Source organism: Pecten maximus, chromosome 1 (assembly GCF_902652985.1).
Source record: "Pecten maximus chromosome 1, xPecMax1.1, whole genome shotgun sequence".
Classification (NCBI taxonomy): domain Eukaryota; kingdom Metazoa; phylum Mollusca; class Bivalvia; order Pectinida; family Pectinidae; genus Pecten; species Pecten maximus.
Window position 1 is genome coordinate 30,498,470 of NC_047015.1, and position 24,703 is coordinate 30,523,172.

At 34.1% G+C, this 24,703-nt stretch overlaps 3 protein-coding genes across 7 annotated transcripts in view; 1 reads left to right on the top strand and 2 right to left on the bottom strand.

Moving 5' to 3' along the window:
• LOC117329880 (protein transport protein Sec31A-like) overlaps positions 1 to 24,703 on the bottom strand; it is a 38,941-nt gene that overhangs the window by 8,952 nt on the left and 5,286 nt on the right. For 3 of the 5 annotated variants that reach the window (XM_033888100.1, XM_033888085.1, XM_033888094.1), the window contains exons 3-22: positions 24,395 to 24,484; positions 23,905 to 24,103; positions 23,255 to 23,350; positions 22,796 to 22,816; positions 20,694 to 20,831; positions 20,351 to 20,493; positions 20,064 to 20,175; positions 19,550 to 19,702; positions 18,977 to 19,108; positions 18,464 to 18,694; positions 17,959 to 18,033; positions 7,260 to 7,352; positions 6,718 to 6,774; positions 4,815 to 4,889; positions 3,570 to 3,672; positions 3,034 to 3,212; positions 2,339 to 2,465; positions 2,064 to 2,212; positions 978 to 1,148; positions 194 to 602 (exon numbers count right to left, since the gene is read on the bottom strand). In XM_033888100.1, coding sequence (XP_033743991.1) covers positions 194 to 602; positions 978 to 1,148; positions 2,064 to 2,212; positions 2,339 to 2,465; positions 3,034 to 3,212; positions 3,570 to 3,672; positions 4,815 to 4,889; positions 6,718 to 6,774; positions 7,260 to 7,352; positions 17,959 to 18,033; positions 18,464 to 18,694; positions 18,977 to 19,108; positions 19,550 to 19,702; positions 20,064 to 20,175; positions 20,351 to 20,493; positions 20,694 to 20,831; positions 22,796 to 22,816; positions 23,255 to 23,350; positions 23,905 to 24,103; positions 24,395 to 24,484 — 2,753 coding nt within the window. The remainder of the gene's footprint in view (positions 1 to 193; positions 603 to 977; positions 1,149 to 2,063; positions 2,213 to 2,338; positions 2,466 to 3,033; positions 3,213 to 3,569; positions 3,673 to 4,814; positions 4,890 to 6,717; positions 6,775 to 7,259; positions 7,353 to 17,958; positions 18,034 to 18,463; positions 18,695 to 18,976; positions 19,109 to 19,549; positions 19,703 to 20,063; positions 20,176 to 20,350; positions 20,494 to 20,693; positions 20,832 to 22,795; positions 22,817 to 23,254; positions 23,351 to 23,904; positions 24,104 to 24,394; positions 24,485 to 24,703) is intronic. The other 2 variants (XM_033888109.1, XM_033888115.1) reach the window with 2 other exon arrangements.
• LOC117329903 lies at positions 7,608 to 14,669 on the top strand. The gene is made up of 7 exons (XM_033888127.1): positions 7,608 to 8,485; positions 9,745 to 9,842; positions 10,138 to 10,608; positions 10,988 to 11,473; positions 11,701 to 11,827; positions 12,194 to 12,324; positions 12,683 to 14,669. Exons 3-7 carry the CDS (start codon positions 10,156 to 10,158, stop codon positions 13,865 to 13,867), a joined length of 2,382 nt encoding a protein of 793 aa, XP_033744018.1. The 5' UTR covers positions 7,608 to 8,485; positions 9,745 to 9,842; positions 10,138 to 10,155; the 3' UTR covers positions 13,868 to 14,669.
• LOC117329907 (ATP-dependent DNA helicase Q1-like) lies at positions 14,686 to 17,469 on the bottom strand. The gene is made up of 3 exons (XM_033888141.1): positions 17,017 to 17,469; positions 16,612 to 16,771; positions 14,686 to 16,302 (listed from the first exon to the last, which is right to left on the bottom strand). The coding sequence occupies exons 1-3, from the start codon at positions 17,318 to 17,320 to the stop codon at positions 15,345 to 15,347; spliced, it is 1,422 nt and encodes a 473-aa protein (XP_033744032.1). The 5' UTR covers positions 17,321 to 17,469; the 3' UTR covers positions 14,686 to 15,344.

Sequence of the window (24,703 nt, forward strand, 5' to 3'; positions counted from 1 at the left end):
TATCAATAAATCATTGGACAAAGCCTGAAACTAATTGTTCATTAAAAAGGGCATTCATTATATACAGTTGTAAACAAGACACAGAACATGATATTCAATGTCGGTATATAACTACAAGAGGTAGGTACTTACATGAGTAGGATGTGACATTTTGTAAACCAAAAATCCTACAAGACAGACATATAACACATACCTTTAGATGGTGCACTGGCTCCAGATGCTGCGTTTGATCCCGTTGTTGATGCCATTGAATTAGGGTTGTAAAACTGTCCACCGTAGGTTTGACCTTGACCCTGTCCGAGGTTTGTGGAAGCCTGGCCATTCATTGTCCCATAGGGAGATGATGTGGGGTACTGGTTAGGAGCTGTGTAGCTTTTACTACCGGTTGTATTGGTGTTGAAGGTTCCTCCTGCCTGAGTTTGGTACATAGGAGAGGTCTGATGCTGGCCTGACGGAGCTTTTCTGTTGGTGGGGACCTGTACAGGGGCCACACCCTGTGGTACCACATTAACCTTGTTGAAGGGGAAGGGAGGGGCTTGTACACCATAGCTGCTTTGTCCCAGTGCATGAAACAAACGGTCCTTCAATATAGCTAAATTTACCTGAAATGATAGTTATAAGCTTCTAGAACGACTTCATTATTTCATGAATCTACCAAAGATTTGAAGGAAAAAATATGTATTTTTTCAGAATCATTAAACAAACCATACAATTCTCTATCACTTTCATTATTGTCAATGTAACTATTTTTAGGGATTTTATTCTTTTCTCAAATATAGAAGAAAAAAAATGTTAAAAATTTGAAAACCTACAATCTTTATAATATCTGTGGCAAAAAGAACAATATAATAAATGAGACTTCATCCTGAGCTATACATTAACAATTGTTTCAAATAGATACTCCTTACTATTGCTTATGAAAAAAAACACCAAGTATGGTTTGTTGATCAGGGCTCCGTATATAGCATATGACTTACCTCTGTTGAGTTGCCGAGGTATCTCATGGCCGTGTCCATGCTTCCTTGTGCAGCAAGTAGACTGGCATAGCCATTCAGTTTATTGGCCAGGAGACCAGTGCTCACTTCCTCCTCTTGACCACGTGATAAAGCCACAGCCTTTCTAAGTACCATTACTTTCTCTACCAAGTCCTGAGGAAAATACAATCATCTTAAGGATCTAGTCCAATACAATCATCTTCAGGTTCTAGTTTGAATTTTATCATTTTCATTTTCCCCCCTAAATGTTTTTACAATTGTAGAATTTCATTATAAGAGATTGTTTGTAAAACACATGATCTACCTCCTCTACTCTGTTTACCAGAGAAATAGCCTAAATACAATGTCCTTATGTGACAGGCAAACAGACAAGGTAAATGCTATATTCCCTGATCATTCAATGACAGGAATTTATTGATACACTTAAAACATAAATTATTCAACAACCTCTATATATCAACTGTATATAATTAAATAGCTATGTATACATCGAAGTGTAGAGCTAAGCATATTGATGAATTCAAAAGCTAAATTATTAAACAACCTCTATATATCAATTGCATAAAATTATATAGATATGTGTACATCAACATGTAGAGCCAACACTGTACTTCAGTCTACGTTATGTTCATTCTGTTATTACTTGCGTGGATACCAATAATGCAGGGAAATTGAGGAATAGGACAAACTAAAAGTGAAACTGCAGTTGAACATTACTATTATATAGATACGTGTTTATAGTGACATAAAAACTCATTGCTACTGGGTAGTTTATATGTGAATGTCCTTTATACATCTCAAACAATACTGGATTGTTCATGTGTCATGTCGACCAGTGACTTAATACATTCTGTCACCCTTATCAGACCTCTGGTACTGTTTATGATATGTCTATTTACATACATACCTACCAACCCGAAGAAAATGTTATATAATAACAAACAAGGACTTTCTATATATCTGGTGTATCCAAGACAGATTTGTATTTATTGACTGCTTGAACGAACACCGAGTCTCTCCCTCCACCCCGTACCTTTGGACATGCTGAAGCTTTGTACAGGAACTTACCTGTAGGCCCATTGGAGTATTGTTAGCCTGGGTGTTACGGTGCCAGTTCTCCACAAGTTTGTCCACATTACCCGAACAGATGTAACATAGACTTGCATACATGGACAGGTTACCGGCCCGTTCCGATTCCAAGCGAGTCGCAAGTGTGTCTGTCAATATCGTGTACAAAAAATTAGTGGTGCTATTCAATCATATCTTCTTTGAAATAGGCAGTAAAACAAATACTTATGGATACAAAATGAACCTTTTTAAAAGTCAAAATGAGAAATACTCACCACATAGAGAGACAAACTCGTCCTGGGATGCGTATGTGAGTATGAGAGCTAATGCCTCCTTCCAGTTGTCAAGGTTACATGTCTGTACAATGTGTGACCAGTTGTGTGTAACCACGGAGGATATTAACTGTAATCATGAAAACATAATTTCCATAAGTTGTCTGCAGGTTATTATACGGAATTCAGTATAATTTCTATATTTGATGTGACCATGAAAATAAATATTGTATTTTCCATGGTAGCAATATTTATAGTATCATATCTAAAATCTGACAATATTTTCTATATTATGTATCTGTAACCTTGACAACAGTACAACACAATCTCTAGTGTGTTTTATATGGCCGGTTGAGATGTCAAAATCTCAATGTAATTGAATTCCAGGTTTGGTTGGAATAACACAATCTTAGTACTTTTGAGAAACTGAGCAAAGGTCTTAATTGCAAACTTTGAAAGTCTGGTTTCAAAGCATTCCTTATTTTCACAGTCACTAAATAATGGAATCTGGAGGAATTTCTGTAAATGAAGGGAATCACTAGAATATGTGATCTAATTTTATACCAAGTAAAATAATTATCTAAATGGAAATTTAAAATTGAAATGTTGACAATGCCATAGTTACTAAAGGAGTAACCTAGTCTTCCATTTGTGATATTTTTGTCAAAGGCAAGACAAAATCTAGTAAAAATACATACTCTGCCGAGACTGCTTTTGTTTTTCCTGAAATATGTTTTCTGTGTACGGCTAAGAAGGTCTGGACCACCAGCAATAGCTAGGAGAATAGCTTCTGCCATCTTATCCTCACTCAGACAGATGTCCACTGCAGCTTCAAAGTTTCCCATTAGTAATGCTTGACTCAGCAGACCATCAGCATCTAGAATCAAAACCATTTATAAATAGGTCAATTAAATAAAATAGCAAAATGGAAACAGATCAACAGAATGTGTGATGATGAATTCAATTACCAGTTATAATCTTAGAGTTTGATTTGGTCATACAAAGATTAAATAACTTTATGTGTAATTCGCTATCAAAAATAATTTTCACGGAGAAAAAAATATAACACAATATTTTAAAATTTTATCAATTCTGATTTGACAATTTGTGCCAAGAAAATTTTCAGTACCAGGTAATTACTGATGTGCACAGTTGACATCCATGTTAGTCACAATCATCCAGTTGATACATTTATACCAGTCCAAATTGATATTCTATTTTCACAGAAATTTACCTGCATCAGTAGGTATACTAAGAGGTGATTGTGGTCGTTCCTTTGCCTTCTGTTGTGCTGCTATGTCATCAAATGCAGACAACTCATCTGCACTTCCAGGAGTCTGACCAATGGAAATTCACAAAATGTACAAAGCTCAATAGAAAATGTTCAATCTTGTATCCTGAATCTTGCATACAAATCTTGTTGTACCGTGAATTAATTTGTTCATTTAAAAAATATAATGATTTTTCAGGCCTGCTGTAAGTTTCAATAATTCTTGAAAAATTGGTATGTTATAGCAGAACCATGCATTATCTAGAAAGTTAAGATTAATAAGTCAGAGGTAAGATAGCTAAGAATTGATTAAATCAATTGAATCAAAACAACAAGAGGCCAGACATTTCATTGATAAAAAATTGCCTCTAAATTGGGATTAAAATCTACTGACCCAGGTAGACAGCAATTTAAAGAAAAACATTATAGAAGCCATGATGGACAATATTTAAATATGCAATTAAAGAATATTTTGAGTTTAAGAAGCATTCCAAAACCAGAATGAACCAGAGAAATAGATACTTGATAAAACATTTTATATTCTAAGCAAAATATTAAATTCTTTCTAAAGTTTTAAATCTGGAAACAATGTTGACAATTATTTTGGGTAAGCAAAGTGTTTCAAATACGCCATATGAAATATATATCATGCACACTCAGGATTAAATACAGAAGCTCATGCAGTTACAATCATTGATCTGGTAATACCTCCACCTTTAACACACAAGTATCTTAGTCTCCATATTAAACTTTAATTTAGAGAATATGGGAATTATTACACAAAATTTAACTATCCATTCAATACATCTTTTTCTGTAAATAAAAACTTGTTGTATAGCATTAACCATTTCTGTAATCATTTTTAAATTTGTTTTTTATTACAACCCCATTAGTCCATTCATCTTCCTTTCCAGGTAAGCATGACTGGACTGAGAATGCTGGAAGCTTTGTGGGAGACTACTGACTAAAAGTAACCACTAACTCTTAACTATTAGCAAAGCAACTCGTGGCGGCCCTAATAATGCTTCTGAAGATTTAAATCATTGAAATTCAACATGCTGACCATTTCTTATAAACTGACTATCTGATTGTTATCAAAAGAAAATGGCCCATGGTATGGAATTCATACTAATGAGTCCACGAATGTAAGACAGTAAGGAGATTCCAATGAAATAAGAGTACCAGAACTTGGACAGTGCTCTGACCCACCTTCTTATTCTGTGCAGCTATTTCATCAAATGCAGATGACGCTGACGAGTTGAACTCATCTCGACTAATTGGTGTCTAGATCACAGAAACAAGTTAAAATGTAACTAGTTATGACTACAAAACTACATGTAAACAAACTATTACAGCAAAACTAAGTGTCTTCCTCTTAACTGTGTTCCTGTTTGTGAATATCAATCATGCATACATATACAAGGAATATTTAAAGATGCTATACAACATGGAATATTTGAAGTATATAAACATTTTCATGGTTGTTAAAAGTCATGAAATTAAATATTAACATATTTTAATTTGCTGATACAGTGTTTGTACTTGTACCTTAAACAGATTATTGGAAATGTATATAATTTAGCAGTTACCTTATTTTAGCACTTTTCACATTGAAAGCCTTCCACCAAATTACGATTGCACTAATTGAAGTTTCTGTATATTGTTTTCTATTAATAGCAATTGTTTATCAATGTACCATTCATCCCTGCTCTAATATATTTAAATTTGTTTATGTGCAAAAATTGGAGCACAGTTAAAAGACCATGTTTACAGTTATTTAGCATGTTCTCAGTAATTTACATCTACAAACATTTCATGTTTTTACAGTATCATTATTCATTAATTGGGAGTTTTAAATACTTCCACACCACAACACAATTACATATTAGTTAGACGATAACTCTACAACATTCCAGCTGGACATAGAACATAATACATTCAATAAATGGGTTGAATTAATCAAGTTATTTTTTCAAGGACATACATTATAATAGGACATCTTGAAATGGTTATTTAATTTCTTGAATTTAAAAAAAAGCAATGAAAAATCATAAATCCAACTTCAAAACAAATTTGGTGCCACCATTTTTATTTGTAGTGCAAGTTTCCATATGTTGACACATGCTATGCAATGTTATGGACAGGTGCTGTTTGTCTACATGCAAAACATATACTGTAACAGGAAATTAATATACTGGCATAGTTGTACAATTTCTCTCATGTGTGCCCATCTGGGCTAAAGTAAAATGATACAGATCTAGTATACCATCCTCTCACATGTGAGAGCATATCAAGTAGTTTTTAAATACTTGCTATGTTAAACACAAGTAACATTATTCTAGATACCTTCTATATAAGTCATCTTTCATTTTCTTGTCACCTTATAAGGGATTTCTCATCAAATTAATGTTACATGTTTAATATTTTTAAAATTTGATATCAAAGAAAAAGTTGAAATGACCACATTATATCAGTATCAAATTCGATGAATTGGTCTATTTGATTAAGAATCAATGTCAATTTAAGGAATTCAGAAATTGTACAACCTTTGTTTAAAAACTAAGTGCTGATGCTTCATTTTAGCTTTCATACACATGAAGATACTATCAAGGTGGTAATTTGTGTTCTGATTTTTAAAACCATTCACATTTTTGTGAAACAGTTCTTTTTTAATCATTATCTCCTACTAATTATCTTAAGAGTCTAGGATATGACCATCCCAAGGATGTATCAATTGGATGCTCTACTGACAGAGCCATCGAGGCCTTATGTGAGTTCAAGACAGGAGTAAAATTTTTATTTAAATTAAGAAAATGCCAAAAAATCTCACCCTTGGGTCCTTAGAATGCTATATAACAATCTGGGAACACAAGGACTGATTTAGTTGGCATAATGTGCCATTTGCACTGAAAGTTCATTCCAGACAAAATGATTTTCACCAAACACAAATACTACTGAATATTATCTAAGACCAGGAGTGAAAAAAAAAATGAAAAAAATATACAAACTTGAGAGTATCTTCATGACCAGTCAATGCACAATGTTATATCAATAAAAGTGCACACACAAACACAGGATATATGTATACTGGTACATGACCAAGGTAACCTACCTTAGAGCCAACACTAGGAGACGCCTGCCCAGAACCTGTCACGCTTCTCTGCAAGTCCTGGAATACAAATACATCTCATCATTTCTACCCATTAAATACAGATAACATATCAACAACAAACACGGTTTTTGTATATTTGCTGGGTCCATCGCCAAGTGAACAGCCAGGGTCGTTTTGAGTTGGAGTCTCCAGGTAGCAGCTGGTGGCTAACTCATGGGAGTCACATGGCTCTACTGCGCAAGCTATCACAGCAAATAGAACTAATTTCTTATGTTTGCCATAATTTATCTCTTTTTGATACTACTTCTTCAGACAACAGAAAATTTGAATACCTTAAATATCTTTCCGACACCACTGTGCAATTCATAAATCTTTTAAAAATCATATTCCATGCATTGTTTGTAATATTCAAGTAAAAGTGATTTTTACGATTCCTTTTTTTTTTTTAAATTGAAGTAAATACTAGATGCAGTTATTTAAGAATGAGGATTAGATTCATTGCAGCTACTCACAGTGAATGCCATCAACACGTATCAACTTACCACAGTGTCCAGTAGGGACATTTTCTGTGCCAACTCGGTAGCATCAACACCTTGGCCAACTCCCAAGTCTTCTCCTGAAGCATGCTGTGCCACCTACCCAAGAAATATTTATGTTAAACCAATAACATCAAAGGTCCTTATAAAGCCCCAAACTGACAGACATTAAGACATGCAATCCCCGTCCCCCACCATCACCACGACATCTCAAGTTTTAGTGTCAATTGTACCTATTTCAAACTTTGTAATTTTTAAATCAGACTGCATTTCTGCAAATGTAAAGAGGCTGAACCAGTTTGAAATGTACATTATCATCAGACATTTATTTGAGAAATATATCCAATCTGATTAAAATACAGATCCTAATACTATCGTGTTGAGGATCTGACAGCGACCAACGGGAGGTCATGTGCAGATGACCTTTGTGTTAACCAATCAAATAACAGCTTACCAGATTCTGAAAGTGATGAGACTCATTTCGATTTGTTTCTAGACTTGTAATATATCGATTGTAAAGTACCGAGAAACCCGAACGACCGTATACAAAGATGGCCGCGCCCAGTGCAGGCGCATCTACGCCAAGGCGGGTGTTCTTTTTGGACAATATCTGTTTGATATGTGGGTTTTCGTTTGTGCAAAAAGAAATATCAGCTGAAGGTAAAGAAATAATAACAAAATTCACAAATCAGAAACTGAAACTTTCGGCAGAAAGAATCAAAGACATAGAATGTGTGGTTGGTGTTATTGAGTGTGAACGGGTTGAAACAGGTGGGGTGTGTATTAAATGCTACAGACAAGTTCAAAAGCATATAAAACTTTCGTCTGAAGTTAAATCTATAGGAGATGCACTAAATGAGAAGAAAACGCAGACATTTTCTAGTAAGGCGTTATGCATCCCTTCTCCCCAACGACCCTCTTTCCAGCAAACTAGGACAAAACGGTTGCTACGCAGTCCATTTACAGATCAGCCAATGAAAATATCAACTGCTACGCAATCATCGCAGCTCAGCATACTTAAAATCAAGACAACAAGTCTTAAACCTTTCACAGACCTCGTGAATAGGTCTATACTGCCGAAACCTGCCACACCCAGAGTTGTACATGATATCACAGATCCTGGGAGAGGGACAGAAAACGTACAACCAAAACCTACAAGACGGTCTCTCGATACAGCTTTCAGGGCAGTGTCTCTTGACTCTTCTGATGCCCAACCAACAACCGAAGTTGAGGTATATTGATTTTATGCTCAGTTGCAGTAGGTAGTGTTAGTTTGTTATTGAAAATGAATTGGAGGAGGTGCAAAAAATGTGTGTTTCGGGTACTTTCACATTTTCATTATGACCAACCAACGGACATAATGCTACTACCTGTATCTAAATCTGTGGACATATATATACCCTAGTTCAATGCTGACCATATATGTTTTATCACCTGATTATATTTTACCTAAGATTTTTATACATCAAATAATTTACTAGTATCTAAAAATTAAACCTACCCTATTGTAGGTGTTTCCTGAAACATTCATATTTTGTCTGAACAAAATAAGACATGTAATGATTTTTGTTTTGCTATGTACATTTGTGTTTGTTTATGGAGCAATTGAATTATCCGGGGTATTTTATATGAGGCTTATAATATAAATTGTACATCTCCATAAATAAATACACACATGTAACTAGTTACATGCACTGCCCCCTGTTTATAATTGTACAAATACTTAAGTACATACAGCAACATGTGATGTAATGTTTTGATTAATGACATTACATTTGTAAAACAGCTTAATTGTCAAATTCTACATCTGGGATATGTGCAAAAGTGTTTGCTTGTGGTTATTTGTTGATTATTTGTTTACATAGAAGTAGATCTAGAATTGCTAATTGGATGTTGTATGAGAATTATAAAAAAAACTATGGACCACATCAATAAATTTTAAAAAGTATTGGAAACTTTTATTTCAAGATTTTAAATGCATCAAATGAAATAAAATGCAAGAATGAACATAGCATAGCCAATTTTAGTGGTACCTCAAATTGTCAAATAATGAACATAATGTTAAATGATGACACAATCTGATTTAAATACAGATCATCACCTTATTACCATGTTGATCTTAGATGATAGTATCAGATGAGGATCTGTATTTTTATTATATTGATGAAGACCAAATTTTCTGTAATTCTGTATTTATGATGCAAAATGAGTAAGACTATTTATATAATTAATTGATAATTATTGCACATTATTAATTTCACTGATTGGGTAAGAAGATTTGAAAGTACTATTTTCAACTTCAAGTATGCATTTAAAATTGCTGCAACAAATTGGACTTTTAATTAGTAATAACAATTGTTATAATAGTTAGCAAATGATAAAATGCATTCAATTGCAATTGCATGATGTTGATCTTACATTTACAAACTTTTGATATTAACTTTTGCATGCTGTTTATTTATGTTGTTTGCTTCAATTTTTCAATTTTTAGGCATCAACAGAAATATACATGTTAATGGCATTTGGTGCCTAATCCAGTTTGGACATCATTGAGTGCTGAACAATTTAAATAATTTCAATCAAAGCAAGGTAAGGTATTTATTGATTGGTAGTTTGATGTATACTCTTAACAGCTATTTCGTGTAAGACTTACATAAGTAAAGTTAATATTCTAGGAAATTTTATTTAAATATTTGTGTTATTTCAATGATACCAATATGCATTTGTTATTGTAAGATAAATCAATAATACAGATTTGAAAAAGGACCCTTTTCATTATATAAACATTGCACATATTGTATGTTTTAATCAAAACAAAACTTAACTTTCTTATTTTATGCTAAATAACTCATTAATTGTATGTTTATCTTTTTTTCACTTTCAGATAACTCTTCATTTCAAGATGGAAAAAAGATCAACATTTATTGCAAATGAAAGTCACAAGAAAATTTGTAAATTTATATTTCGAGGAAACAATGTGGAGAGGGGAATTGTTGATGTGTTAAAACAGTCCTGTCCAGAAGAGTTAAGTTCTGTAACTTCAAGCATGGTGTCAAAAGAATGTAAAGAGCTGTGCAAGCGTAGTAATGATACTGTATTACAGAACAGATCAAAAGATGGAATATTGAATTTTTCTTGGGATAAACTTCACCAAGAGTTACAAATTAGAGCTCCACATACACTGAAAGTTGTTTCATCTATTGTAACAGATATCCCCCATAATGTTGTACAAGGGAAGCCATTTTACCATGTTTTGAATTCTGTAGCAATTGCTCTGCATGGAAGATCTCGCGAAATGACAGTTCTACAGTACCTCTGTGGCATGGTATTACTGCATGGAGGATGCACCCACAGGGTAAATATATAATTTCCAAAATAGTGCAAATATAGTTAGGATAATCAATCTTCTAGCAGTGAGGGAATAATAACAATAACTTCTTTTGGATCATTCATGAAATTTCAAAATGTACCTTTCTTTTATATTTTTTAATATAGGGATCAAGGGTTCAAATATGTTTTCAGGAGTAAAATTGAATAGCGAAATGAAGTTAATAATTAAGTACAACTTGCATCTTATACAAAAGCAAAATAATTAGTTGTTGACTGTTCTCTATCTAATACTGTGCATGTCCAAATATGATAATTGTTGTTGTTGTTTTTTTTTGTGTGTGTTTTTTTTCTTTCAGAAAACAAATGTCAAAGAAATCTAATGTATTTTTCTGTTTTATTCATAGGACATAGAAAGGCTAGCCAAAATAGGATTAACTGTCACTGCAGAAACACTGAGGAGGAAAATGGTAACATGGGAGGAACATCTAGATGTTGATCTGATCAAACTGAGGGATGGTTGGATTGAGGGAGATGCATGTATGAAAAAGTATCAGCTGGTTGGTGACAATTGGGATAAGAACATAGTACCTTCTTTCAGAACCTCCCAACAGAAAACAATCTCTTTACATTTGTTCAATATCATTGGTGTCCTTGATAGGATTCAGCCAGCAGTGGTTAATGATTCACAGGTACAAGACATTTCTGATTGTGATGCTACAGATTTCATACCATCTGTTGAGGATCAAAAACTACTTTGTGAAGAACTAACTTTCATAGTGGCAACATCTATCATTGGAAATATTGATCAGATGACAACTTTACTTGGAGCTATATACCCCAAACACCTTAAACATGAGTACAGCGATTTTGTAGGATTGAAAACGCAGCAGGTAAAAAATGTAAAGGCTTTATAAGAATGATTTGTATTTTACAAAACTAATTAAACAAAAGCTAAATGTTATTGATGTATTTTATTTTCAGTTTGTTATAGACACATACATGTACATTGATTATATGAGCACACACTTGGGTATAGCTATTGTAGATCCTGCTAATTCAGTTTTTATTTAAGACAGGTATCTTAAATGATGACTTTCATTTATTTTTCTATTTCCAGCATGCTCTCGGTTTATTCGACTGTAATGAAACAAAGACCCAAGATGTAATAAGGATGTTGAAGGAGATGACCAGAAAGTATGTTCCTATCCGAGATGAGGAGATTGTTGAAGAAGTTTTCTTTGGTGGTTGGTATTTATTGGTGTGACCCATTAAGTTTTCTGAGCTGCAGCCTATGTCTTGGTGTGGATGACCTTGAACTCTCTGTGATATGTTAAAATCTTTCAATGTATTATTTTGATCCCAGACACTGACATTTTGCCTGTATCTGTATTGTAACACATTTTTGTAAGATTGAATGTGTGAGATTAATAGCAAATTAACAATTCTGTTCTTTTGGTCCTTTAGTTTTCCTCTACCTGTATTTCAGGTTTTTCAAAGTTTATATGTGTGATAAGTAGCATGTGAAGTACCGGTACTTAAGATTTATTGGGCTACTTGTATCTATTAGTTTGTTGATTGTATTTGTATATGATACATATGTTTTATCACAGGAGACAGATTGACTGATGAAAGAATTCAAACAGCGCAAGAAGCTATGGTAAACAATGAAAAGGCAACAGACCGTTTAGAAGGCTTTATTTCCAAGATTGAAGATTTTCATAGGCTGATGAACTTTCTTGAGGTGTGTTTCATAATGTATACATATTTTCACAGTTTCTTTCAGGGCTTTTAAAAAAAAAAACCAAATACTTGAAATCATCAGCATGATGTGCAACGTTATACAAGTCATCCACAGTTTTATATCAACATAATAACTTTCAACTTATTTCAATACTAAGAGTTTCTGATTGCAATTTCTTGAGAAGTACTGGATGGGTCTTTCTTAGATTTTTTGATGCAGATTCCTTCTAAATGATTTTATGAACAAAGATTGCCAAGAATTATCTGGAATGTCTTGTTAAATGATGATTTTATTACTGTGAATTTATGTTTTGTGTCAAATGTTTGGAAAGGTTATAAGCTGCGCATTTTATTTACAGGCAATATGGAAACTGACCTACTCCACCAACTCGGGCAAAGACAGAGGAACAGCATATTACTACAGAAATCTTTTGAATGCCCGCAATGTAAAGAAAGACGTGAAAAATTCCTACAGAGCATACAAGTTCTTGTATTACTCCATATTTGATGCAATTTGTTGTGCCCTTTTCCTGAAGGAAATGCAAATCAACAGTATGGAAAGCGAGATTCCAATACCACTGTCATGGAAACAATGGAGCAATGATCAAAAAATAGAATGGATGAATTCCATAGCACAACGGTTGGTTAAAAGGTGGTTCTTCGACAGTCAAATAGATGACCAAGATTTGCTGAGGAATGTTCGAGACGTGCTGTCAGATCCAGATCACCCCGAAAACTATTGGACATCAAATGTCGTACAAGACCGTTTCAAGTGTCATTATTGTGATAAGACTTATGTCTTTATAGGAAGTTTGAAAACTCATGAAAAGTCTGTCCATCAACATGTTGAAGAGGTCCCCAGTAAAGTCAACGACACAGTATCTGAGGAACAAGATGAGCTACATGACCATATGCTCCTTCAATTTCGTCTCATAGCTCTGCACAAGAATTTGGACACAGCAGTTGACATGGGAGATGGAAAGCGTGCTGTCCGCTCAGCTAAATACGAAACACCCATTTACAACCTGACAAACAAAACAAAATACTTGATCGGAAGTGTTCACTTGACTGGATTAGTATCTGGTACATTACCTAAACAGCAAAGTGAACGCCTTATTGCAAATAGGTGCATCAATATCACAGGAGGAAAGAACAACAATATAGCATTAGACGAATATGTAGAACTTCTAAACAGAGAAACTAAGGACACTTGCTCTGGTTTTCAAACAAAGGAAAGCATTATTGCTCATTCAAAAGAATTTCCACATCTTATAGATGCTGTGAAACACTTCGATAGCATATGCGAAATTCGTCAGAGGAAAGGTTTCCATAAATTACCATCATACAAGAATGATGTAAAAAAGGTTGTAAATGACTTGCTTGAAATTAAAGCTCTAGATAATTTACCTGGTCGTTCCCTCAGGTGTCGTTCATTGGTTCGTAACAGAAATCCATATAAGGAAAGTTACAGGAAGCTTGTGAGCATGATCCACCGTCATAAACCGTCACTTCCATTCAGGCGATTGCGAAACAAGAGACTGTGATATGCTGAGGATTGATATAGTCCAGTAAAATATATCATCGACTTTACAGGCATGTAGTTTAATGCCAAAATATGCACTTTGAGAGAAGTAGTTGTATTTATATTTCACATTTGACCATACATTTTTACCAGATCTTTGATATAGCTTATTGATGATGGTATTGTTACCACATGCACAAATTCTAAGTATAACAGATGAACCTGTTGTGAAATGTCTTTCATTGTGTACTGACAATTATTGTTAAAAATACTAAAGAATTATACATGATCAGGAGTCTTTTGATTAGTTTTGTCACAATATACTCATTATTGAAATATTAATGATACCATAAATTTAGTTGGTGTTTGATCTATGGTTATGATTATTTACTGGTCACTCCGATCTTTGAAGGATGTTACAATGTTATAGCAGGCAAAGTGTTATGATCCACCACCTCTCAATCTTGTTTGCGAGTTGAAATGCCATGTGGGGCATTTGCCATATATACATGTATTGTAGGTGTGTTTTTTACCAGGTGCTCAGGTTATCCTGTAAACTTATAATAATATGACCCTTGTTATATGTAATTATAAGCACAACATATAAGAAAAAATCAAACTATGATACAGATAGTGCTTTCAAGTCCAGGGAACTGAGTTGTTAACTTAATCAAGATGCCCCACACCATACAAGACCACTAGTCCTAGGTCTCCACCTCTACTAGATTGCTAAGGGCCATATACATGTATCTACTGAATTTAGGTCTTTTTTTTTTCTCTTGGGTACTCCGGCTTTCCCCTCCCTGCATAATATAATAGGACATATTGAGTATAACAAATATCGGACCAATTAAAACTAATCAAACTATTTAAATAGTCCATGTCAATGGAGCTAAGTAATTAACTTAGTATCTCTAAGCATCACACAAGTAGACCTTCACCTCTGGGTCACTAGTTGGAAGCTTGTGTCATAATATGGGGCACTTCCCATACCTGTACTGATGTAGGTCGGTGGTATCTCTCAAATCATTAAATCACCATTGTTATTAATTATAATAGGACATCAAACAAAAATAAAACAAATAATTCTTTAGGTCCATATAGCTTTACTGATCTTTTGATGTAGATTTTAGATTTGTTAATTATATATATAATTACAACGCAATTTGATCATTTACAACTCAAATTCATCTAAACCATCAAAATGTGCATGGTCCAACCTGCAATACAAATTATCACTGGCAGTGTATAGAGTTAGACTTTCCTCGGGTCACTCTGACCTATTTTTTTCATAGATCTTTATATATCCTTTGAATGATGATGTATAATAAAACACTTTTGGTCCATAAAACTGTCATTGTCATTATTGCATGCAAGTAATAAATATTATATTGTGAAAAGTTTTCATTTAAATTATCTTTAAAACAAAGATTTTTAAGTCATTTGACCCTCTTGTTATCAATACAAAGCCTTCAGAATTTTGCTGCATATACATGTATTTACAATTCAATTAACTCTTCATCAAAATCTAAGTTCTCCAGATCAGCATGGTCCGACTCGTATTCATAAGAGATGGTGTCACTGTCACTCTCTTCTTGCTGATCATGGTCATCTAAAGGTGAGAAATGAAGCAGCTTCTCCAGTGGAGATACACAGCAGCTGTTACATTTACAAAAGTTAGCACAAATGTCACAACAAGTGTGCAAGTTTGTCTGTTTTTCTATCTTTTGCATGTGTTTGGCGGATGCAAATTTATCCATTATGGACAATCTCCTACAGGAATTTGATCTGATAACTTGCTTAACATCATCATCAATGTTTCTTGTCTGGTACCTGTTGTACATTATCAGTGCCACTGAATCAGTTCCATCCCTTCCTGCCCTCCCGGTTTCCTGGAGAAGATCCACAATGGAATATGGGGGTCCATACAAGATGATGTTTTGACATGCTGACACATCTACACCCATTCCCAGAGCACTTGTGGAAATTACTACCCGCAACTCACTGTCAACAGATAGTTTAGAAACTATTTCTTTCTTCTTATCCTCCATCGTCTCAGAATGAAACATTTCTACATATTTCACTAAATCTGGTAACTCGGTGACAAGGAAATGATACAGGTGGCCAACATCTTTAATTGAATTGCAGTATATCAAAGTCCTTGGAAATGTTTCCATCAAATTACCTAAGCCTTCCAATAGCCACAGCATAGCACATTCAATACTTGGATCAACCTGATGTACCACATATTTGATATTTTCTCTATTTGGCGACACAGTAATAAATGTTTCACAGTCATCCATGCCTAGCACTGAAACTACCCTGGTTAGTATTTGTTTTGTGCATGTTGCACTCAAAGCCAGCATTGCTGCTTCGGGGAATAACGAACGTAGTTCACCAACATGCCTAAACCACTTGCGAAAGGTGTTTCTTTCTTCATCTTTCTCCAAGCCACCCCTGCATAATACAAATACACTCAATGTACACTGTTATTTCAATGTGACCTATTTATGTCTATAAAATAATGATCAATTTATATGCTATGTCAATAGTTTCCTGGAAGTTTTGTTGATTATAAACATCTAATACATTTAGAGTCATTTTATACACCACTACCAATATTATATTCATTGGTGGTTGAACATTTATGATTCCAATTTCTCCATTTCCTTCAGATTAATATAATTGAGCAAGGTTTATTTAATATGTGATTCAAAAATGACAATACAATTAATATGTCACTGGAATTGAAATAAAAAATCTTACCAAGTTGCTATGGTATGAAACTCATCAACAACTATCAGAGATATCTGTAGCTGCTGGATTGCTTCCCGCCAGGCCTTATCTCCAACTGCAGTCTCTGGTGAAGCGAATATGATATCAATCTTCCCATCTTTGATAAGGGAATCTGTGCAATGGTCACTTCCTGAAATGTCATATATTCCGTTATATTTGCATGTTGTATTCTAATGAATTGTGTTCACACTTAAAAACGGAGATAATATAATAATTTGGCATATGTTAGGAAGATTTTTTTAAGTACAACCACTTCATTCCAATATTAAAAATATAAAAATGTCACATTGAATTTTCCAGTCACGGAAGTTTAACTGATGCTGTGACGAAAATAATAGTTTTACATTCATAGTTGTTAAAATTCAACAAATTTACCTGCATAAGCTGTGGTAATGCAATTCAGATTGGCCAATCGTTTCACTTGATCTTCCATCAAAGAAACCAAGGGGCAGCAAACTAAAATTTTCTCGGTGTCTCTTGATGGGTACAAACGTCTTATGATAGGTAAAAACGTCTGATACGGCAGCGATTTTCCATAACCTGTCGGAAGAACAGCTATGCAGTCTTTGCCTTTCAAAATTGTATCCAAAATCTCTCTCTGCTCTTTCTTCATTTTGTTTACGTTGAACAGTTTCAAAACCTCCCGAATTTCATCTTCCTCGCTTCGCTCCGCCGCCATGTTTACATTCGTCAACCAACCGGCGTTTAAAAGGAACGTTTTGATTGGCTGTTGATTTTCGAGTTATGGAAATGATAAAGGTCATCTGCACATGACCTCCCGTTGGTCGCTGTCAGATCCTCAACACGATAGTATTAGGATCTGTATTTTAATCAGATTGGAAATATATCATATTGCCATTAATAATGATAAAAGTCCTATGAAAATTGAAGCTTTGCAAGATTTTAAGCAGTATGGACAGAATGCAGGATCATACTTTTTGTACCAAAATTCAAGCACTTTTCCAGCACTTTTCACAATTTTCTATGTGCATTTTTATTGTTGAAATTTGTAGGTAATTGCTGTCTTAAACATAATAAAAATAAAAAAAGTTGTGTTGTGTAAGTAAAGTGCTCAAAAGTTTGTGCTTGTAATAAATAACCAAACATCCCATATTATCAATTAAATAATGCTGATAATTGATTTTTTTTTTAGTTTTCGTGTGATGAATTGCTCACTTTTTAAGGAATCTGAAAAAGCATGTTTACACCAAGCAAGTATGAATCCAAGGACTTTCTCTAGCACTCGTGAGCAAAATTCCGGCACTTTTCATCACCAGTACAAACCATATGTCCAGAGTGTAATAAAACTACACATACCTTTTTAGCCAGATCTGTTTTGTCATATCCCAGCAACTGTATATAGTGTTCTCGTGGTTCTTTTTCAAAATTCACCTGAAATGTGACAAAAATGTCTGTCTAAAGGACCCACACAAGAAACATGTAAACTTGATTTATTCTACAACTATTGTGAAACAAGTTATTTCAACTTATATCATTCATGCTTGTTTGCCCGGATGGAAGTGCATGAGGGGTTTTAGTGTTGAGGAAACTGGAGTACACAGAGAAAAAACAAATGTGGTCTTGCAGGTGACTCCATACATTTTTACATCTGATCAGAGACCCGAACATCGGCCGCCTGGGTGAAAGGCAACTGTGCTACCAGTGTGTCATCCGATCAATCTAAATATGGATGATCTCCAGGAAACAAGTTTAAATTTGAGAGGGAAAAAAACATTATTATATTTACTGTATTTTACGATGCAAAACACATTGGATGAACTGTATATTGTTTCTTTATTGAGATAAGAACTTGGATACAAACCCTTAAAAAGTTCCAAATGCTCTCTTGCATTATGTCTTGGCAGTTTGCTGCTTTCATGGCACAAAACTCCACATATTGGCCATTCATTAAAGACTGTTCTAACTGAGATGAGGAGGTGATCAGATCTGTTTCCGTGACAACCTGGCTGATGAATACTTCCCTTGGCGATGCTGGCTGTTGTGACGAAGGCAGGGCCTTAGCTCCCTCGAATGATACTAATTTGCCTCCAAACTGTTACCAACAACATATCAAATATTTTTAAAGTTATACCGTCTTGGTTACAAAAATTCACAAGTAGCAATAGTTATTGTGTGCAGCTGCAGAGACCAAAAACAATTTGCAGGAATATTAAATTTCTGTAAATTAATATGAACATTTTTTGTGAACAAATTTTAGGATATGGAAATAACTTACTTCCTGTTTTCTTTTTAGCTGTGAAATTTAGTCTTATTTATTTAATTGTTTCTTGTGTTGTTTTTTTTTAATATTCTATGAAGATATGTATACACTTACAGCAAAGGATGCCCCACAAGGTCTCCGCAGCCATTTGGGTGGTTTTTGTAGTGGCATCACGTCACCTTGCTGTGATGTCTGACTGGCAGCTCCCTGTGCAAACGGGTCGTTGGTATTGAAAGAGTCGGCAACCTACAGAATCAGAAACGAAAATGGATTACGTTTAATATACTTGTTACCTTAAACTAACAGACATTTTATGCTTTTGTTGCAGAATTTAATTAGTAAAGAATATACAATATTCTGTGTACTTCATACAAAATAAAGAATTTTTGCAGTGCTTTCCTGTTGATCGATTACATGATAGAAAATGAATCAATTAGCTGTACTTACTGTTATGTAATTTTGTCTGTGATTAAATTTTTTTGTCTGTGACTATAAAACTGACTTTCTACTGTTAGTTAGAATGAAAGTAGGAAGTGTATATGACAAACCATCATTACAATGTAGAAGTCATACAAACTTGGTTTGTCGATTTTATAAATCATTAATTGATCAAAACAATCTAACTGATCTTCGATTAAAAAATGATGACCAATTCTAACTTAAGATTGTAAAACAAAGACCACTGACCTTGTTGCATGGCTGTACTGGATGACCTCCGCCCATTAAGGAGTACATTGTCACATGACCGTCAAATGATGAACTAGAGATAATGCCTGGGTTCCTGGGACACCACTGGACATCAAAACTCCACTGAGTACTTGTCGGTACCTCATATACAACCTAAAACAACAAAATTCACTGTTTAAATTAGGGGTCAGGGTTAAACAGTCCTTGGAGGAGAATGGGGTGGGATGGGGTTGAATGGTCCTCGGGGAAGGAACAGATAGATCAAATTAATCAAACTTTGACCTTAACTATTAGACCAAATTTATGGAATATTCACTATCATTTATATCAATAACTAATAATATAAGCAATGATGTTGAACTACCTAAATATAGTATCTAAACAGATTTTCAAATAAATAGTTAATAAGCCAACGGCTTACTGTAAATATTGGTGTGGTACACAATGTACATAGTACTGTATATGCCTTTCAAAAGTTTACCGATGTGTGCAAGTGATAAACAGCCATACAAACCTCTCCATTTTGTTTGTTACTATTAGGGTTCCAACAGAGAATTCTGTTATCTTTCCCACAGCTGAGAAGCAAGTCAGAATCTTGGGCACACCATGCAATATCTAATACACCTCTGGAAAATCAATTCATGTGATTCAAAATATCATCATCATCCATGTAATTATTTGTAAAAAACAAGTCTATCAAATCTACCATTTCTTGTTATACAGTATTCACTGTCCAATCTAATTGAAGCTAGATGTCAATTTACTCTGAACAGGTACCTGTTTACTATGACTCATACTTACCGTTTATGGTTCTCAAAGACTTTAACTGGAGATGTGGCATAACGGAGATCCCAAAGTTGTATCACAGGTGTATGGTCATCTTCAGATGACAGACATAGTTGTGTCGCAACCTCTGGGTGCCAAGCTACAGACTTACTCTTCATCTGCAACAAAACAAGGTTAGGTGACTAGTCTGAGTACAGAGGAGTATTTCATGTCTTACTGAACAATTAAACAATTCTGATGTATCTATCAACATTAGCTTCTTTCAAATGACTTTATCAAAACGGAAACAGATGATTTGGTGAGCTACATTTGTAATAATGCTATACATCAATAAAATTTCCAAGAAACTATGCCTTACCCTGGACATGCTCTCACTGATCTTAATGATGGGTTCGTTTTTGCGGAGATCCCAGACAACACAGCGGGCTGTGAAGGTGGAGGCTAGAATGTGCTGGACTTGTTGATTCCATGCTACACATGCCACCTCCTCCGGGGGCTGTAACAAATTCATACAATATTATTCATTAATGAGTTGTGAATTGGCATACTTTTTGAAATTTTTGTAATATGCTCGCATTTTATAAATTGTTAAAATTTACATATATGTATTATCAAACTGTCCTTGTTTTAGATGCATGTCAAGTTTGTACTTGTTAAAACAATTCAAAATTTTAAAAATAGAATTGTAGCCGACAACTACTCGGACATACCCATACATGTACTAGATAATTAATTAAATTTGTACTGTACATGTTCATTTAGAATTTAGATATTTGACATTCTCCCATTCTTTCAAAGAAGAATTTAACAATTAAACCAGCCACAGTTAATATTTTCTAAACCATACGTTTGTCTTTCAATGAAAAAGTTTGATCATATGTTCAATCAAAAATCAATTAAGTCTTAAAAACTAAAAATATTAATGCAATGTTAGCATTGGACACATTTTAAGAAAACCCACCACTACAATTGTGATTTTCTATGTTATTTGTACATTTAGACTTTATTAGTCAGTGTGCTCTTCGCTAATACTTGAATATTTACTAACTGTATAGCCAATATCCATTATACCCTATACCATTATACGTAACCCCTCATACACCATCTTCTATCACCACAGTTGTGCAGTTTTATTTTTACTTTGTCATGTATGATTAAAATATGCTAAGAAATCATCCTTCATTGCTATACTTCCCTTCTTTTTCAAACCTTACTTTCAGTGAAACAGTATATACGAGATATGCCTGTCAATTAGTTTTTGACAAAGGGGAATAACTCTGTTTAAAGAAGAATAACATGATTCTCTGCCTTCTCATACATGTCTCACACACAGTGATGGACAGAATGACAGGCAGAATCAATATTTCGGCTATAGTCCAGTCCCTGCTGGTATACCAGTTTGTTACTAATCACATCAGGAAAAAAATAAAGGTGTACTTGCAGTGATATTTAAGTTTGTGCATTCACTGGTAATCATCATTTTACAGAATTGTTTAGAAGAAAAAACGAAGTTCTCTGAAATCTGGGAAATTTTAGGGCTAACTAGCACTACAAATGCTGTACACATCTAATAATACCCTGGCAGATTTCTTTCCTCATTATATTTCAAGCTTTTTTTCTGGCATCAAATTTTAATCATACAATGTGATTTTCAATATCATTCTAAAGAAATGAGTGAATTTTATGCACAAAAAAATGTATATAGAGTACAGTTCATGTACATTTTGTAATTCAAAATATATCACATTACCACATATTGAAAATCATTTTAAAATTTTAGTCCAAAACCAACAATAGTGAAATACCAATGTGGTATAAGTCTAAATTACATCACAATAATGACTCATTTCAATATTGATTTTTTACAAGTCTAAATTACATCACAATAATGACTCATTTCAATATTGATTTTTTTCTTAAGTTTATCATCATAAGTTGCCTACAAATGAAGGAGAAATCCAACATCTGGCATCAAGAGTTGTGTAATACAGTACAATTTATACCCTAGGAAAATTGTTCCGCATATCCAGCAATGATTGAAGATTACAGCATCAGATTATCATTTTGTGAAATTATCTGATGTAGACATACATACTACTACACATATTGATGTCATTTATCAATCCTGATAGAATTTATCCGTGAGACTTGATTTACTGAAAGTGCAAGTTGTTTAAACAACAGATCAGCATGTGCTATAACTAACAAATACATTAATTAAACAGTTACTATATATGTTAACGAACACAGTACAAAGCACTCATAGATATCTATCTGACTTGATATTCCAGTTAAAATATTGTATTCTTCAATTGTGATCATCAAATTTAACAGACATAATAAAAAGATGGTAAACATTGCTCCATGTCTCTGCTTTAGGAGAAAATACCTAGCAGTACCAGGCAATAACCCTGTCAGCAAAACCCTCCACAACATGCACAAGCGGCCAAAGCTACTTACCGTCACATCTAACTCACTGGCCTACCAAAGAGGAAATTATATCATACATACAGGCATGTCAGAGCATAGTCCAATACCAGACTAGGTATATAAGCTTCACCACAAATTTAATTGCTTTGTATTCATGTTGTCTTTGAAAAAAACAAATGAGTATTAATGCTTTTCAAGTAATATGCACATCCATTTTTTGTATTTGGCCGCATGTGCACCACTATGCAGGTACTAGGAATGAGACTTATTAAACCTGCTGTACCCACTACATGGTAATACATGAGGCAACAATAAAAAGCAAAAATAAAGTTTCTATAAGCCTAGTAGATAGATCATTGCCATGCATTTAGTCATAGATTAACGAAGGATGACATCAAACATCCCACCCCTTGTTAGTAGCTTTGTGTTACTTTGCTATATGGTATCCGTTAAGAAACATCATAAAAACATAATACAAGAGTTTAATACCTGTGATTTAGCACCTGGTGTCATTGGACTGTCAGGTTTGTTCAGGTCCCAAATGTGTATCTCTGAATCTGAAGCACCTGTTGCTAATAGGTTTGCCTGTAAATATAAGCAATACAAACATATTTTTTTCCATTCTTGTGTGTTAGCATGTTTATAGATTTTAAATATAGATTGTGCTTGCATCGTATACCTCACATCAAGAACGGTAAAGGTTTATAAACAGAAACTTTTGACATACTAATTGTACTGCAACATGGTGCTTGTCAAAGGTATCTTACCGTGTCAACAGTCAGTAATTATAAATTCTGATAATAGACTGACCGGCAGCATCTTGCATTATACGAGTAGGTATACATATTGGTGTCCAAGAACAGCTTAAGTCAAGTTTATAGCAGACCAAGTTCATGGAAACTAGTCTGAACAAAAGATATATTTCACGAAATGAATATTAAAGCAGCTTATAAAATGCATCACTAAATATGAATCACGCAAATATCTTGATTGATGTGAAACTTCCAAATAATTTGAAAATGTGACATAATAATGCAATATCTTTAAAGATAAGAAGAAAGGATGATTATCTCAATCTCTATGACTTTGAGTGATGCTGGAGTAAAATTTCCAAAAAAGAAGTATTCATTGTAGTGTACCTGAAATGGGTTGAAGTCAAGAGCCTTGACAGCGCCAGTATGTTTGTCCTGTTTGAATTGAAGACAATCCTTATCCCCTTTGATCATTTTGCTGGCACTGTAGCAGTACACACCTCCATTATCTGTCCCGCCAACGATAAACCCTGCTCCACCATCCTCTGAAGACATACCATGGGAGCCCCACACAAGCTTGTGAAATCTGAAACATTTCATACAATATGGATTCAAAAGTATTGTCATTCAAATAATTGTGTACAATATTTTGAAAATTCTTAATCATTATAGGCAATGACTAAGGTTGGATACCGTTAGGAACGAAACGATACAATATACAATACTGATACCAACGAAACAATTTCGATATGGTTCTGGAATAAGCCGTGTGAATTTAGCTCACCCCTTACAGGCGTATTATTGTATTGTGTTAGTCCCCTAGCTTGGGCGTGTAACAGGATAAATACAAGAGCGTTTGTTTACACACAAAAATTACCTGCAGTCTGAAGGGATAGTAGAAACCAGTGGCATATTGAGGGTTGAATCTGCCAAGTTAAGACTGTACACCTCCAAAGCTGCTGAAGTGCTGAATAAAACAAAAGAATTACTTATAGCATTAAACATCATCATGCATAATTAATGGATGGATGTGCATCATTCTCTGCAAATATGTTTTCATTGTGAGAAATTACTGATATTATATCATATAATTTTATCGTTATTCAATTATCATTTCTAAGGGATCCCTTAATTTCAGTTTTGCTGCGTGGCAAAACCTAAAATCACAAAGTGAAAGAAAGGATAT

What these genes read in the sequence shown, in the direction of transcription:
- LOC117329903 (XM_033888127.1), top strand. Translation starts at nt 10,156, where the DNA reads ATGGAAAAAAGATCAACATTTATTGCAAATGAAAGTCACAAGAAAATT. An exon ending in ATGGAGGATGCACCCACAGG is followed by an intron (nt 10,609 to 10,987) that starts GTAAATATATAA and finishes TTTTATTCATAG; the next exon opens with GACATAGAAAGGCTAGCCAA. An exon ending in GGCTGATGAACTTTCTTGAG is followed by an intron (nt 12,325 to 12,682) that starts GTGTGTTTCATA and finishes TTTTATTTACAG; the next exon opens with GCAATATGGAAACTGACCTA.
- LOC117329907 (XM_033888141.1), bottom strand. Translation starts at nt 17,320, where the DNA reads ATGGCGGCGGAGCGAAGCGAGGAAGATGAAATTCGGGAGGTTTTGAAA. An exon ending in CATTACCACAGCTTATGCAG is followed by an intron (nt 16,772 to 17,016) that starts GTAAATTTGTTG and finishes ATGACATTTCAG; the next exon opens with GAAGTGACCATTGCACAGAT. An exon ending in TTTCATACCATAGCAACTTG is followed by an intron (nt 16,303 to 16,611) that starts GTAAGATTTTTT and finishes TGTATTATGCAG; the next exon opens with GGGTGGCTTGGAGAAAGATG.